General features: G+C 36.2%; 1 protein-coding gene across 1 annotated transcript; it reads right to left on the bottom strand.

Annotated features, from left to right (window-relative positions):
- Positions 1–1,453: 1,453 nt before the first annotated feature.
- Positions 1,454–12,784, bottom strand: LOC109050615 (phosphatidylserine synthase 2). Its single transcript, XM_042752600.1, has 12 exons — positions 11,945–12,784; positions 10,649–10,750; positions 9,377–9,459; positions 7,063–7,130; positions 6,845–6,979; positions 6,203–6,253; positions 5,976–6,089; positions 5,777–5,895; positions 5,577–5,691; positions 5,348–5,493; positions 3,737–3,922; positions 1,454–2,820 (listed from the first exon to the last, which is right to left on the bottom strand). Exons 1-12 carry the CDS (start codon positions 12,043–12,045, stop codon positions 2,661–2,663), a joined length of 1,380 nt encoding a protein of 459 aa, XP_042608534.1. The 5' UTR covers positions 12,046–12,784; the 3' UTR covers positions 1,454–2,660.
- Between the last annotated feature and the right edge of the window lie 4,418 nt (positions 12,785–17,202).

Genomic DNA, 17,202 nt, shown 5'->3' with positions numbered 1-17,202 from the left:
TGAAAAACATCAAACAATAGCTACATTGCAAACATAAATTCTGAAAAAGACAAATTCACACAGGAAAATACATTTCTATCCATCTCAAAACATTTTAAGTGCATAGTACTAATGAGGAAAAGACACAAAACGATGTAGTACACATGCCAGACCAGCATGAGGCACTGAAATTCTGCCACAGAGACACACTAAGAACGGAGAAGACATGGACTATGCGCATAAACCTTGCGCTCGGTATACAAACGAACATTGAACAATACATTAATTAATTTGTGTTAATGTTAATTAATAAAAAAACAATTGTTCAGTGTTTGTTCATGTTTTTGTTGCTCTTACGTGACGTAGCAGTGTTTGACTAGGGACGAGACGTGGACTGATGACGTCATCGTTTCAGAAAATATACGGATTTGCTGTCCACACGAAAACGCAAAGGCGGCGTTTTCAAATTTATCCACTCTGGGACCCGGTTTCAAAAAATATCGGTTTCACTCTCCCAAAACGCCGGATCCGTGTGGACGAAACACCTATACTATACAAAATGTATGCGGTATACAGCGAAACGCGTCTCCGTGTGGACGGGGCCTTGAAGTGCGTAAGGTAGTAACAATGAAGAAAAATCAACATTACAAAAAATATATTAAAGAACATGAAATTCCCAGCAATAACTTTGCTAGGACAAAGATTTCCGTGGACAGCAAATGAATCCGCGGTAGGCAGATCTTACACTGAACATTGACATTTTTCCCGTGTCTTTCTTTAAAAAATGAAATGATGTCTGTGCATCCAGTGATTAAAGGCTGCTTTACCCGCTATTTTCCATTATCTTGTTGCTGATTTCTTCTGAGCGTGATTCTGACACCCCTCCCCCTCTCCGCCGGAAAAACTTGAAGAATCACGAACGTATATAAGCGGCAGGTTTATTAGGACAAAATATAAACGTTAAAAAAGGAAATTTAGGAGAATCAATTAATTTTTAACAACTTATTACCATTGTGTAAATAATATGTAATCATGTAATCCATAAAAAAAGTAACTGTAATCTGATTACGAGTATTTTAAAAAGTAGTTTACTCTAATTACAAGTACTTGAGATTTGGAATCTGATTACGTAATCCAGAGTAGCATTGGATAAAAGCATCTGCTAAATGACTAAATATATATATATATATATATATATATATATATATATATATATATATATATATATATATATATATATATACACACACACACACACACACAAATTAACCCAATTTCTGACATGAATGCTACATTTCACTAGTTTCTAACTAACACAAACTAAGAAAAAGATGAAAAAAGGCTTACCTGAAATCAAATCTGCTTGTGCTTTGAATCAAATAAGCTCACTTTTCATAGACTTCAGCTTACATATTAATTTTCCTAAAAACAGCCAATATGAATGTAACATGCATTTCATAAATCAAAAAGACAGTTAAAGAGGAAGAACTCCTTTTTTATTTATTGAAAACATTATAAAATATGAACTCAGTTGTTAATTTCTATGTAACGTTTACATGAACCACTATAAGCAGAGGCAGACAGATCATCAAATGGTCCCACAAAGATTTCAGAGAGAGATAATCCTGATCATTCGGACGAGAACATATACTGCGATTTTAATTTTCCCCGCATAGTTAAAGCGAACCCTAAACACCTTCAGTAACATGATACGAAACAGTAATAGCTCGGGCATTGGCGCTGAAGTCGAACTAGTGCTAGACGTTTACATTCACAGTAAGATTATAATGGCGTTTGATACATCAGATCAGGCCGTTTTTGGACTTGCACATTATCAGAATACAGACGCACTACCACAACACAACAACACACACCCCACTCACTGTGACCAGATACACGAACACCCCAATACACTTACAGCATAAACTCTGGGATGACTTCCTGATTAGTATTTTTATTTGTATTTTTATTATTTATTTATCTATTTATTAAGTTCCTGTCTGTGGTTTCCCTGTGGAAATAAAAACTGCATCTGCATGATGAATGTTTTGAGTGCTATGGTCTCACGCACACATTCACGCATGCAAACGGAAAGTAAAGTTCTTCGATTTTGGTCCAGTCATGGCACTGACCCGTGTTTAACGGGTCAGAAGGATTGTCCTTGTGTGAGGTGCTTGTGTAACAGGCACGCTAACTTCCTTTAGCATCCTAAACATAGCAGAAGGAAACAGCCGATTAAATAATTACATTCTCATAGCTTTTTAAATATAGTGTTGTAGCTCAAGCAGGATGTTTCCTGTGTTTCTACCCGCTAAATGCAACTTAAAAACAATAGTTTATTAATAATTGGCTGTATGTGCACTTCCTCTACCGTTAGTTCACTGCATAGTGTTCTGCATCGAAATGTCTTCCTGCATAGCACCGATCAATAAACCCAAAACCAGAGGGACAGTGGACCCCGAACCCTAAAAGCTTCACCTATGTAACAGCTACAAAGACATATTTATCCTAAATATACACAACAACCCTCTCCGCTTGGAGAGAAAATGATGGCATCATCTCTCTGGATGCCGCTTGACAGACACCATGAGCGTTGGTATGATCTAATTAGGATTATATACACAAACGTGTGTCCAGTCGCGATGTGTAGTGCACGGCTGTTTGTGTGTGGAAGGATGGATTCACGGCTTCCTGTGTCGGACCGCGTCCATACTGCCGTTTAGTCTGCTACGGCCTGATGTGGCTAAATTGCTGCTGTCAGCGTGTCCAGGGACTCTGTCCCGCTCTGAAGACCCTTCCTGTCTGCGCCGGCGTGTTTCTTTGTATCGGAGTGTGATGTCACTGTCAACACAGAACACTGGGTCAGATAACATGTTAGTCAAGACATTTAATCACTTTCTAATTCTTTAATTAAAATATATAACACACTAACAAACTATTATTTTTGCAGCATATAATAATGCATCTGCAGCAATTTTTCAGCATGCCTTCATGATTCTGACAACTAAATAAATACATTTATATGCATATATACGTGTGTATATCAATTTTAAACAAAAAAATAATAATTAACATCGTCATAATATATTCACACTCACATGCAAACTATTCTTGCATACCAAGTTTGTAAATTATATTTTTTGCAAGAAATTAACAATTTTTTATTAATAATTAGGGCTGGGACAATAAATCGATGCATCGCAAACCGAGAAATTATTCTGCATCGATTCTGAGATTTTCCAAATGCATCGCAATTCTCTCTTGAATCGATTCTGAGCTTAGTTTTGAACAGCAGATGGCACTGTGTGCTTTAGAAACAGCCATCCTCTGCTTGCTTCCAGTTCCTGCTACACACGCACACACACACACACACACACCACTTGAACACAAAATACTAATTCACACAGTTTGAAAAAGTTGAAGCAAATTACAAGAGTTTTCATTGTGGGCTGTGTTTACATTAATCTCATGTCATGAAAGCCAAGGTGCAAGTACAATTAATCACTTACATGACTCAGCCGAACACACAAGGGTTCTTCTTCGTGAGCTTTTGAGAATGCGGTTAAAAACTAGCCTACAGCGCCATCTGCTGTTGAAAACTAAGCTCAGAATCGATTCCAGAGAGAATCACGATGCATTCCGAAAATCTCAGAATCAATCCACAAATCATGATGCATCGATTTATCATCAAGCCCTATTAATAAAAATTATTTTATTTTGCTATTGTGCTTTTGGGGATGATTCGCAGGTTTATTACCGGATGAAGAACCGCCACAAGGTCCAAATGAGGATGAGGACGATTCCAAGTATCCAGCACTGCGTGATAAAGAAGGGGATTGGCAGCATGATGGTGTTGGGATCGTATTTGACCACAATCAGAAACTCTGTAACAGTGATGGTTGACACAATCCACGCTTGCTGGCCCAATTTTTTATGAAATTTCCTAGAATCCAAATGAAACATTAGATTTACTTACTACAAACACACAATAAATGTATGGCAGCTTTAGGCCTCATTAACAAGAAAAAAAAGAAAAGAAAAAAAAGCCACTCCAAACTACAAAAATATTAAAAAGCACAGCTGTTTATTTGTAAATGACTTCCAGAAATTGAAGAAAGAATTGAGAGAAACTGATTTTAAACAAATTAACTTTCAACCAATAAATGTGCATAGCATGAACTTAAAGCATCAAATCATTATCTTAGCAACATGCAAATCAACTTTCCACTGGTTTCAGATGTTAAAGGGTTAGTTCACCCAAAAATAAAAATTCTGTCATTAATTGCTCACCCCCATGTTGTTTCAATGCCATAAGACCTTCATTCATCTTTGGAACACAAATTAAGATTTTTTTTGATGGAATCTGTGAGCTGTCTAACCCTGCATAGACAGAAACGCAACTGAAATGTTCCCAAGTCCAGAAACGTAGCAAGGAGATCTGTAAAATAATCCATGTGACATCAGTGGTTCATCCACAGTTATACAAAGCTACGAGAATACTTTGTGCGCAAAAGAAAAAAATTTGATTTGATTTGATCTGAACGGAACCAGCGTATCGGCGTGACGCAGCTGACACTAAACAGCACAGGTCCAGCAGAGATAAATTGTTGAATAAAGTCATTATTTTTTTTCTTTTCTGCACAAAAAGTATTCTTGTAGCTTCATATAATTGCGGATGAACCACTGATGTCACATGGATTTTTTTACAGATCTCCTTGCTACGTTTCTGGACTTGGGAACATTTCAGTTACATTGCTGTCTATGCAGGGTTAGACAGCTCACAGATTCCATAGAAAAATCTTAATTTGTGTTCCGAAGAAATGAGGGTGAGTAATTAATGATAGAATTTTCATTTTTGGGTGAACTAACCCTTTAACGAAACTGCTGCTTGTGTCAGATTAAAGGAATAGTTCATCCAAAAAGGAAATTTTGCTGAAAGTTTATGCACCCTTAGGTCATCCTAGATGTTTGTTTCTTCATTGGTAAAGATTTAGAGAAATCAAGCATTATATCACTTGCTCACCAATGGATCCTCTCCAGTGAATGGGTGCTGTCAGAAGAAAAGTCCAAACAGCTGACAAAAACATCACAATAGTCTACACGACTCCCGTCCATCAATTAACATCTTGAAGCAAAAATCTGCATGTTTATAATAAGATTTTCACTTCATAAGACATTAAATGATGAACTGGAATCGTGTGGATTTTTGGTGAGCAAGTGATGTAATGTGATGCAAGAAAGAAACAAACACATCTTCATCCTGGATGGCCTGAAGGAGAGTAAAATTTCATTTTTGGGTGAGCTATTCCATTAATGCGGTCTTAGAAGGTAGCAGCCTTCAAAGACAACAGATCTAGACTGAACTTACGGATCATCCATGAAGTCGTAGATCTCTCGCATTGCCACTCCACCCACATTCACAAAGAAGACGAGCCGCAGAAGCACCAGATAATGTTCAGGAGGCATCCACAACACAAACTTCAAATAGAACGTATTCAGCTCCGCCAATAAGAACTGCAAATAAGTGAGAGAAAATGTCATAATTTTTCATTCAAAATCATTGTGCAGTGAATGCATGTGCTGATCATGTGACTCACCGTGAAAATGATACCCAACACCGCTAACCATCTTCGCAGGTTAGATGCGGGGCGCCACTCAAACTTCACCCAGTTGTACGGGGTAAACTGGAAAGCAATACGTTTGATCTTCCCCCTGAAACAAAATTGCAGAATGTCATAACAGTTCAGTGTGTTTGACCTGCATAGACATCTTTTTTAGAGGTTTATCCTGTTTTTACTTGTATGTCGGGATGTTCCACAATCCCTGCCACTGATACGGCTTCATGGAGAGCCAACCGAGAGTCTTCATGCCACAGTATATGCCCAACCCGTTACACACCAACACATCCATGATCCACTGCATCAGGAGAGAGCCACTTCATGAGGATTTGTTTTATCTGCATGATTCACAGAGTGTATTTGGTTTGTTTTACTCACATGGTCCCACCAGCACTCAGAGAAGTTGGGCAGCTGGTGTTCAAGACTGTACTCCAGGAACTCAAACATCACGCTGATGATCATACACATCCACCAGTCCCTGATCACCAGCGTCTGACACACACAGAGATAAATCACATGACTAACAGTTTCTAATTCAGTTCTTTGATGCCGTCTGCTGATTTTAGGCGTGTGGTAGCGCGTTCACAGATCAGATTTTGACCAACCTTAATGTACCAGCCGAGAAAATGTGCAGGAACAAATCCATCCATTTTGTCCTGTTGGGAAAATAATAAAATAATAATAACCCTAATTTCTTCCTGCTGCAAAATCAAACTCAAGTATTAAATACAACATGAAATTATAAATCGCTCTATTTGTTTAAATAAATGACCTTGGCCTTACCAATTGATCAATGCATGTTATTTTAAAGAAAAAAGTTTTCGTATTACACTTTTTTTTTTTTAATATTCAGATTGATTTGAAAAAATATAAAATTACAGAACTTAAATGCTGATTCATGTTGTTTCTACATAGCTGTGCTAGTTTTATGTCTCATATCACAATGCATCCTCTTAATAATATTTCAATTTATATTGATAATGCATGTCTATTTATTTATTTATTTAGAAAATAACCATGTAAGTGTAGGATAATGTACAATCAGACAGTCATCATCATCATTACAGAGTTTACGGTCATACACAAATGACTGTACATTATCTGTAACATACTGTACATGCATAATAAATCTGTGATGAATGATCAGATGGATATTTAAGTGACTAGCCATATGCCCAACCCTCTGTAACAGATGCATCCATTTACCAGTGTCAATGTTGCTTATTAATATTGATTTTAATGCATACCCAGATGTTGTGAAAGGGGTCGGTAGGATGTCCAGGGTCATAAATGAGGCAGTTTCCGCCATAACCTCTTTCAGGAAGAGGGACGCCAAGTTTTGGGTCAATGTATTTCATAAACTGCCTGCCGTCGTGCACTGTCTGAAAGACAAATCAGAAATTTCAATATGACACAATATGGACAAAATATATGTAAAGTTGTGTTTCTGAAGCTGATAACAAACCTGAAACAGGATGAAGATGAGAAAGAGTTCATACACAACAGAAACGCATAGCCAGAAACGCCAGTATGCTGCAAAGACAAACACATGAACATCAACTCTCATTTAAACATAAAAGCACTAAAAACACTGATGCACTAATATACAAATAACTAGAGAATTGTGTTTGTTATGTTGGATGGCTGGGGGGGGGGTTATATTGGATGATTGAAATGTTTGTTTTCTGTATCACACCTGAGCTATTACAATTCATCTGCATTTGGGTTATTGGGGTGTGTTGATTATTTAAGATTATATGGCTACTTTGCCCTATCATCAGAAATATTATTTTCATGGCAAACTCAAAATAGTACAAATTATAAATTAATCTCAATAACAATACAACTTCAGTTAAAAAAAAATACAAATATAGGCAATGTATTATAGAACTATTTTAAAATTACAGAATTTTTTTTTCTTTCAGCAACATAAATATTTTTTTTAAATAGCAATTATAATTAAGACTGAAGCCCTTTTTGACTACAATAATTTGTTTTCATCTAATTTTTTTTAAGTTAACATGCTTGAATTAAGGAATTGAGACTTTGACTGAATTAAGACTGAAGCCCTTTTTGACTACAATAATTTGTTTTCATCTACGCCACTAAAAACTGTCTCTATGTTGGAGTCCCCAGATCCTCTTTTCTTCTAAAACGACTTCACTGGATTGAAATTTAACACTTCACTGTGACAGTTAGCCCAACTTATAATTTGTGTCTACATTCTTCGGTTATCTCATGCCATTGAGAGGCCTCAAGGACCGGAGGAGGAGACCTTCAATCATCTTTCAGGTTTCTGTGAGAGATTCATTGAAAGCTCTGATCCAGCTCGTCCAGCAAAGCAAGTCGGCCCTCATAACAGCGAGCACAACAGAGCGCATTTCAAAGGAGTTGTGAGTTACTGTTGCTATGAAAGTATACTCATTGTTTCTTATGTTGAAACTGTCTCAGAAATCTACTTCATACAGTACCTTACCTTCTCATAATTTAAAGAAGTGAAACTACTGTCAATCTACATCTTTGATTAGTTAGCTATGTTACAAATTAATAAGTAGCAGCTACTATAAAAGCTATGTTTCTCAGGCACACAAAGATGATTTAAAGTGAGAGCATCAAACTCAAAACTGAAATTCACAATAGGGTAGCAAAATGCACATTGCCATTTTTCCCAATAAAAATTCAAACTGCAATTTTATTAATGTGATTTTGGGCTGCACAAAAAAGTAGGAGTTGTTAATTATTTTTATTTCCATGTCAGCATCCAAAGCTATATTAATGGCAAAAACTGAGTTGGAATAATACAAGAGTTACAAACAAAATAAAACCAAAAAATAAAAATACAACAGATAAAATAACAAGTTTTTTTTAAATTACCATATGCTAAAAAACTAAAGTATTTTCTGGTAAAACTGCATTACTTGTCCAAAAACTATGATTATACAGAAATAAAACAAACAATTTAAATTATTTGTATTAGGGTGCTGATTACTACTCAATAAAATTATTAATAATTGTATAAATATTATAAAAATTATAGTAAATTATTGTAACATTTCACTGTAAAAAATATATTTAAGATAATAAAATTTACTATACAGAACTGTAAAATTACAATTCTAATATTTATAACACTTATTTATTTATTCTTTTAATTTCTTTGTTTTTAAGTGTTCAGCCTTAATTTATGATAAAAAATAACTTCTGAAAACTCTTAATCTACATAATTTTTATAATAGGGATCATCTGCAGTTTAATTATTTACCTTTATATTTCAACACAAAAATAAAAAAATAAAATGCCATGTACAGGCTTCTGGGAACACTACTGAGAGACTCAAATGACTTGGTGAATCATTCTTATGAACTGCTTCACTAAGACGACAAATGCAACACTTTCAGAAGACTATCTGATGACTGCATCAGCTCACACAACTGTAACGCAATGGGAAAAACAATGATGTATTTGTTTAGTCACACATCACTGTTAGTTGTTGGAAAGCATGTTACTGGAAAAGCTGCGTTATTCTTCAAACAGCTGAGCGGACTGTCACATTACTGAAACCAGTGGTTAAGTCACTACTTTTAGCTACTCCACCTCAACAGCACCACGAGAGCTCACAATTATAGCCTCTCAAAGCTGACCTGAAGGTGATGTGAAACCTGGGTTAAGGTTAAATCATCTCTGAATAAAGGTTACTGGTCTGACTTCAGCTGGGGTTGGATCATGTAAAGGTTACTGGTCTGACTTCAGTTAAATCATGTAAAGGTTACTGGTCTGACCTGGGTGAGGACGTGTGAAGGGACCATCTTTAGCTTGTGTTACTCCGAAACAAAGGAACACCAGAATACTGGCCACAATTCCTCTGAAAAAGACAAAAGATACACAAATTAAAAACAAACACTGGAGAAAATGTGAGTGGTTCTTTCAGTGTAAAATTCGCTGGCATGGTGTTTCTAGGCAAATGCTAATGAATAGAACAGAAGAATGAATAGAAACAATGGCCGCCCACATTTTTTAGTGACCTTGGTTCCAGAAGTATTTTTCCTATTCATTTTTCCTATTCAAGTCTTTTTAAAGAGTCTTGAATCAAATCAACCAGGAAAAAGTTTAATCTTTTTTTTCTCAGAAATGTAATAAAAATGATATAAACTAGCAACTGCTAGTTATAAAGTCAGAATTGCAAGATATAAAGTCGCAATCATGAGAAATAGTCCGAATTGCGAATTTGTAACTTTTTTTTTCACGCAAATGCAAGTTTATCTCACAGTTCTGACTTTTTTCTCACAATTGAGAAACATAAACTTGCTTTTGCGTGTTATATAAAATTGCGAGTAAGACTTTCCCAGAATTGCATGTTTTTGATTTATGATGCAATTCTGAGAAAAAAAAAAGTCTGAAATGTGAGATGAAAAGGCGCAATTGCATTTTTTTATTCATACAGTTCTTCCATAGTTCTCTGACTGGTGAAGAGTCACTGCAGAATCATGGGAAATGTGTTTTTTTCCCCCAGGAAATCAATGATTTTAAGCAATACGTAAAATAAAGAAAGCTAATGGCATCAACAAGACATATTTCATCAATTAACAATCCTGCTGTAGGTCTGTCTTTAAAGGTTTATAAACTATCGTTCAAAATAAATCAAAACCCGACTTTTCTTATTTAAGTATGTCAGGTGATCCTCTCACAAAGTTCAAAACTTGGGGGTTGGTTCAAAACTTGCAAGGACTGCTAATAAATCTGCACACTGTATTCATACTGAAATACTAGCTGCTCTTTCTTCTGATAAAGGTCATGTGCTTTTAAGCACAGCAGGTCTGTCTGTGAGCTGGACTTTGTGATCAGCAGCTGATGTCACACATAATCCTGTTAGCCAATAGAAAGCATGTCACTTGCCAAGGCAATCCCAGCTACAGCCATGTGGCCTTTCTGTCCACATCGGACCACTTTAACTTTAGCTTCTGCTCTGGAGGATCTCATTCTTTGGCGCTGTGAACTGCATTCTGGTCTCAGTGCTAGAGGTAATGGACACACTGACTGCATGCCAGTCATACCTTTTAGTGTTGTACGCCGTGTCATGTGGCGTCTCCTCCAATAGTGTCACATAAACCAGAGCACATGTCAGGATGAACAGCACTGTCAGAGTATGCGCCCTCCTACAGAGAGAAAGACAAAACAAGAGTACAGAGCTTGCATTCAAACGTTACTGGCAGAAGTCTGGTTTGGGCTTTTTTCCACATTCAAAACCTGCTGAGCTGGTATACAGGTTGATCATAAACACAACCACACCTCAGCACACACACACACACACACACGGGGGAGAGAGAAGAGATCAGTACAGCAGTTTATTACAACAAATCCACTTCTTGGAATTGATTTTCTAGGGGCAATTTGACCTTTAAGAGGTAAAGTTTTTATTCTCAACAATTATGACTGTTACCTATAAAAGCAAATATAAAAAAGGTAGCTTTAAATAAAAGCATAGCATTTAAAGGGGTACTTCACCCAAAAATTTAAGTCAAGAAAACACTACGGTTTTGATCTAATCACACTATTTTTTTCCGAAATTAATCGATATATATATATATATATTAAATAATAATAAAATAATAAAAATACTAATATATAATATATAATAAAATATATATATATATAAAAGCGTCTGCTAAAATGCATATATTATATTTAATTTTCTTTATTTATATATATTAGGCCTTACAATACAATTTATTTTTTTTGGATGACAAATCATCACTTTAGGCCTTACAATACAACAAAGAAAAACAATTATTACTACTGGATTATTTTTATTATTATCATAAATATTGACAACGATAATAATTTGATTCAGTAATCTAATTACATTAATTACTGCATTAAAAATCGAAATTAAAACAAAAATAACTTCTAAATATTGCCTGAAAACTAAAACAATTTATGCAAACAATTAGCATAAACGCTATTGGATTATTATTATTAATGCAATAATGATTACGACTATTATTCATATTATAATTATTGAGATTAACAAAAACATTATTATTAATATTATTATTATAGTAATTTGTGATTCTTTGGGATATTATGAAATTTTTAGCGTTTCTAAATCTATGCACCGATCTGTCATGTTTTTCTTCTCTACAGTTCTGAGTAAAGAGTCTTGTCCGCAGCATCTGTCCATCTTAAAGCCTTTAATTGATCGAGTGTCGTTCTGCTGAGGTTGCAGAAGAGAGAAAAGCCAAGTAAAGCTGTAACACTACTGAACAGCCTCTGGACATCACACACACACAACATCATAACACAATCAGCTAATAAACACAATCATAAACATCACCATGGCCTTCACTCACCAGAAGAAGGTGTTGGTTCCATCATCGAACACTTCACAATCAGAGCGGCCAGTTAACTGGAGATCATCTGTGCCTGACCTCTTCCACTCGCCTTTAGCCATCACGCCAGAGCTTCAACTACACCTGAACTAAACTAAACCTAACCCAACACACCTGTGATTTCACTGACAACTATCTAAACCCAACACACATGAAACAAACCCTCACACAACACATATATGACTTACAACCTAAACTGAACACACACCTGTGATTTCAACCTGAAGCAAACCCACCAGACCTGTCAAGTCAAACTGAACAGACCTGATTCAACCTGACCTGCAACTAAACTGACCACTAACCCACCATACCCACGCTGTGATTTACAACCAAACTAATCCTGACTAACACACCTGAAATTAAAACCCAACTCACTTGCGCTGAGATTTAAGCCTGAACTGATTAAACCAGAATAAATCGCTGCGACCAATTAACTAACCCAAACCAACAAAGACTCATCTGAACTAGCTAAACCAGCGCAACTGTGCGGAGACTTAAGCCTGGAATAAAACATAAAACTACTAAAATCACAGTGAGCCGCGTGAGCTCGTGCGCGTCCCTCCACTGGCCGGTAACGGAGCGCGAGCGCATTAACCGGATCAACAGTCGCTCACGGACGCGAGGTTTCGAGAACCGGCAGGAAAACGACCTCTTCGAGCTTCATATATGAACGCGACGCGAACGCACCGTCCGCTGAAGGCCAATAAAACGGTTTTACAGAGTGCAGCAGACGCACGCGCACCTCTCATGCGCTTCAGAAACATATAACCATCGTAAGGTCGCGCGGCATGGCGTCATTTCCGCTTTTCGCACAGGCGGCGTCACAAATTTGTTTTTGGTCATCAAAGCATGCGCACAACATGACGCTCTGCTCTGCATTCACAATCAGTGATGAACACATCACTATGTATTTATTATTTATTGTTTGTGTACATGCATTTAATACATTTGTAACGTACAGATAGTTGTAAGTATATTATACGAGTCTATATATATATATATATATATATATATATATATATATATATATATATATATATATATATATATATATATATATATATATACACCAGCATGAGCACACAGCACTGACAATCCAAGCGCACTAACAGTTTTAAACACAGGATGACAGATTATTAGGTGTGGTGTGGAAAGATTTACATAACCATGAGAAATTTCCATCACATGATCACAGGAGACATTCTGAGAGACCATGCCTTCCACAGTAAGAAGTACATTGAAGCAGGAACTTTAAAACTAATAGACGACAACACTGTGATCATATCCATACATTATGCAAGCAGTCCTTTTATGCAAAACACATTATCTTCTGCTTTTGAGTAGTAATAGTGTTTACAACTCTAAAAGCTTTTACAGTAAGCAGCAAATACAGCACTCAGTCAGCCTCAACATGTTAGTGGTTCTCAGTAGAGCTCAGTTCACTTATTTATGCTTGTAAGGGTAAACTGCACTATTACTAAGCCTTGATCTCATAAACCTTGTTAAATTTGCTTGTTGCAGAGCAAGATGTGTGTGTATTTGTTAGACTCCAATTCAGACTCATTTGTCCACTAAAACATACAGATTACAGAATATAAATATGATGAGTGAAGCCAGCGATTAACAAGGCCATAAACTTCGTATCTGGTTATATTTAGATTTGCCTCAAAGTTTATTTTAACGTAATAACACTACACCTGTGATCCTGCACCATACTGTGATCAAAAGGCTGCACTATTCTCAGACACAAAGCGCAACTCTATTGAACAGAAACTATTCATTTCTATTTTTCCCCCTCACCTCATGACTCAGAGGTGGATTTTTATAGATTTCAACCCTTGTCTTTTTGTCATGCGAAGGTCAAATTAACACTGAACTGGAAGGTTTATACTTTCATGATTTTATTATAAGTTTCTAATTTAATATTAATATAAATAATAAAACTCTGATTTAGTTTTGCTGCTTTTAAATACTTCAGTCATTAAACAGATTCTATTATGTTTTTTTCCCTTGTCCCAGACCCATATTTTAATATTAATTCCATGGTAAAAATATAAATTATTATATGCCTTAAAAAGTGTGAAATAAACACGTTGTTTCAAAATGCAAATAATTTATACGAATATAATAATAAAATAATTTATAGTGTAGTTACTTGTTTTCCGAGGACAAAATACAGTGTCAGTGAAGAACGTGTTAAAAGTAAATATGAGACAATTTTATGGGAACATTTAAGTAGTTAATTTTTGTATATGGCTTTGTATCTGCAGGCTACACATATACCACATATTCTTTACAAAACAAGATATTAGCATCTAATTTAAATAACACTTTTTTGATGACTATCTTTTTTATTATAATTACTGTTTAATTAAGCTGATGTCATTTTTTAACGTATTTTATTCCAGGTGGTACAATGTAAACGGAGGGATGTGGGGGGGGGGCCTAAGGCAACGGGGCACAACCAATCACAGCAGAATATATGCGGGTCTAACCAATCACAGTCGAGTAGAGGCGGGTCTAACAACAGAACCAAAGCCGTGGGGGGATGTTGACCAATAGGAGCAGAGCGTGTGGTTTAACGCCGCTGAGGCGCAGGACTTTAAATCTGACGAGATTAAATCACGGCCAAATCTGAAGCTTTACGATTTATAACGACGTGTGTTGTAATCCACACTGACTTTTTTTTTGTCTTAAGGAATTTACACACCCATCTGGTCCGTTTTATTCTGGATTTGTCCGCTATAGACGATGTCTGCCGTCCCGCTCTCCAGCATCGCCAGGGAAAGACTGGCCCCGCCGAAAACGGCTCCTCAGAGGGGCGCAGAGATACCTCCTCCACTGAAGCGCACGGGAACATGCAGGAATCTGTTCGGACCGGTGGATCACGACGAGCTGAGGCGAGAATTATCCTCCAGACTTCGAGAAATATCTGAACGAGATCAGCTGAGGTGGAGCTTTAACTTCAGAGAAGGACAGCCGCTGGACGGGGATCTGAAATGGGAGGAAACCCGAGCGGAGGACTGTCCGCGGTGTTACAGAGAGACTACTGTCCTATCAGAGAGGCCTTTTGAGGACTTGCCCACGGCAGAAAGAATCACACAGGTTTCCCCAAAATGTGCGGGTGGTTCAGTTAAGATTTTGAACCAGAGAAGCAAGTATAACCGAAGAAAACTATCTCGCAAAACAGTCGCTTTTGTCCAGACGAAGAGACTCACAGACAAGCGCATCACAGGTAAACAATACTCATATAAAAATACTAGTCCTATAACAGAACAATAACAACATATTTCTTTAAAATAAAAACACAGTGTTCGTGTTTTAATGTTGTGAATTTGTTTCCTTGTAGATTTTTATGGGAAGAGGAAGAAAACTGACAGTGTTCATAAGGAAAGCGGAAACTAGGAATAAAAAACGCGTCTTCTGGGAAAAAAACGAACAAATGCCTGAGTCACAGAGCGGTGGCGGGAAAAGGCCGGATGTAATGACGTCTCAGAGTTCGATTAACGATATTACGTGATAATGTGATTCTGGAATCGTATTTATTCAGTGCTGCATGCTGTGTGTGCAGTTTAAACATGTAGGAGCAGCTCTGGTTGCTCTTTACAGTTGTTAAGTGACTTTAAATTAAAGTCAGGACAAGTAAACCTATTTATTGTTGTCTAATATATATCAGCATGTATACATTTTGAAATGACCTAAGTTATTTATTTATTGTTTTTCACTTTTACATTTCATGTGTACTTTGTGGCTGAAAATGTAGATTTTTTTTTTTCTTGTTCAGAATCAAAATCCTGAGCCATGTTTGTCATTGTTGTAAAGATGTTCCTTTAATAAATGTGTTCATATAAACTTAAGTTGTCTCGTCTAATTTTTATTTTTTTCTTAAGATATAATAGTTAAAAATAACATGCTATTGTTCTTATACCTTTACAAGCATGCACTGCACTGAAACAGAAAATCACAGCTATTACCAAACATCTTGTGGATTTACAGTAACACACATCCAGCAGAACAGTGTTATTTGGGTCATTCTTGAGTAACACAATTTGAGCTTTGTAGTTAAAAATGAATGCTGATTTCTGGGTAAGTTCAGGAACAGAGACATTAACTTTACACAATGGTATGGAAATTAAAAGCACACTGAAAAAGTACGCAAAATGGGGAAGAAATCATTTTTACTCAGAAATTGCTCGGAAGTGTCACAATTAGGCAAGAAATGGCAAGAAATATAAGAAATGGAAACATAAGAAATGGCAAGAAACACATGAGTTAAAAACACATGAGGTAAAAACCAAAAAAAATGTTTAATTTACAAAAAAAAATACAGTTCAAAATTAAAGTTGTTCATTGCTTAAGGCTCTCAACTTTTTGATTTGTTGAAGTTTTAGTACTTGTGTTTTTTATGTCTATAGTTTTTTATAAAGTTAAATTGTTAGTTACTGTAGTAGCTACAAGTTCAACTAAATTAAAATGAGAAATGTTGCCTTGGCAAATCTTTTTTTTTTTTAGTTAATCTTTATTTTATTTCAAACAATTGTTCCCAATATTTTCAATTATTATTAATTTTTACATAACCTATAGGCTAACTATAACAATCCTGATGATAGGATTGAATATGTGAGGCAAATATTTTTGAGTTTTTCTCACCAAAATTATGTGCTTTTTCAAGGACAGTGCACTGTCCTTTGTTTGTGTGTGTGTGTGTGTGTGTGTGAGTGAGAGAGAGAGAGTTAGTGTGTGTGTGTGTGTGTGAGAGAGAGAGAGAGAGAGAGAGAGAGAGAGAGAGAGAGAGAGAGAGAGAGAGAGCGAGAGAGTTAGTGTGTGTGTGAGAGAGAGAGTTAGTGTGTGTGTGTAAGGACTAAAAGAATGGAAAGGGAAATTTAGGACAAAAAAAAAACATGTTTGGAAACATTTCGATTATGCTATAAAATACATTTTAAAAATCAATAATGGAATAAATTTCCATCTATCTTTCGCGTTAGAACTTAGCATCAAAATGAGAACATTATTTTAAACCAAGTTAATTAACCAAGGTAATAACACAAACCTCACGATTTGAGGTATCCCAAACATTAGCCTAACACTAGGATTAGTGGTTTCATTAAATTGCCTTTGCTACACAACTAAAAGAAAGAAAATGCCGCCTGGGGAGGGGGACTCAATATTTTCAAGACCACATAGGCAGAACAAAAGCGTCTCGAAAACGAGCGGGAGAG

Source organism: Cyprinus carpio, chromosome B25 (assembly GCF_018340385.1).
Source record: "Cyprinus carpio isolate SPL01 chromosome B25, ASM1834038v1, whole genome shotgun sequence".
NCBI lineage: Eukaryota > Metazoa > Chordata > Actinopteri > Cypriniformes > Cyprinidae > Cyprinus > Cyprinus carpio.
Note: the sequence above shows the minus strand (reverse complement) of the source record. Positions and strands in the feature narration are given on the sequence as shown.

Coding starts and splice junctions, on each gene's coding strand:
- LOC109050615 (XM_042752600.1), bottom strand. CDS start 12,045: ATGGCTAAAGGCGAGTGGAAGAGGTCAGGCACAGATGATCTCCAGTTA. Junction 5,692..5,776: donor TGGAACATCCCGACATACAA/GTAAAAACAGGA, acceptor ATTTTGTTTCAG/GGGGAAGATCAAACGTATTG. Junction 5,494..5,576: donor TGTTGGGTATCATTTTCACG/GTGAGTCACATG, acceptor ACTTATTTGCAG/TTCTTATTGGCGGAGCTGAA.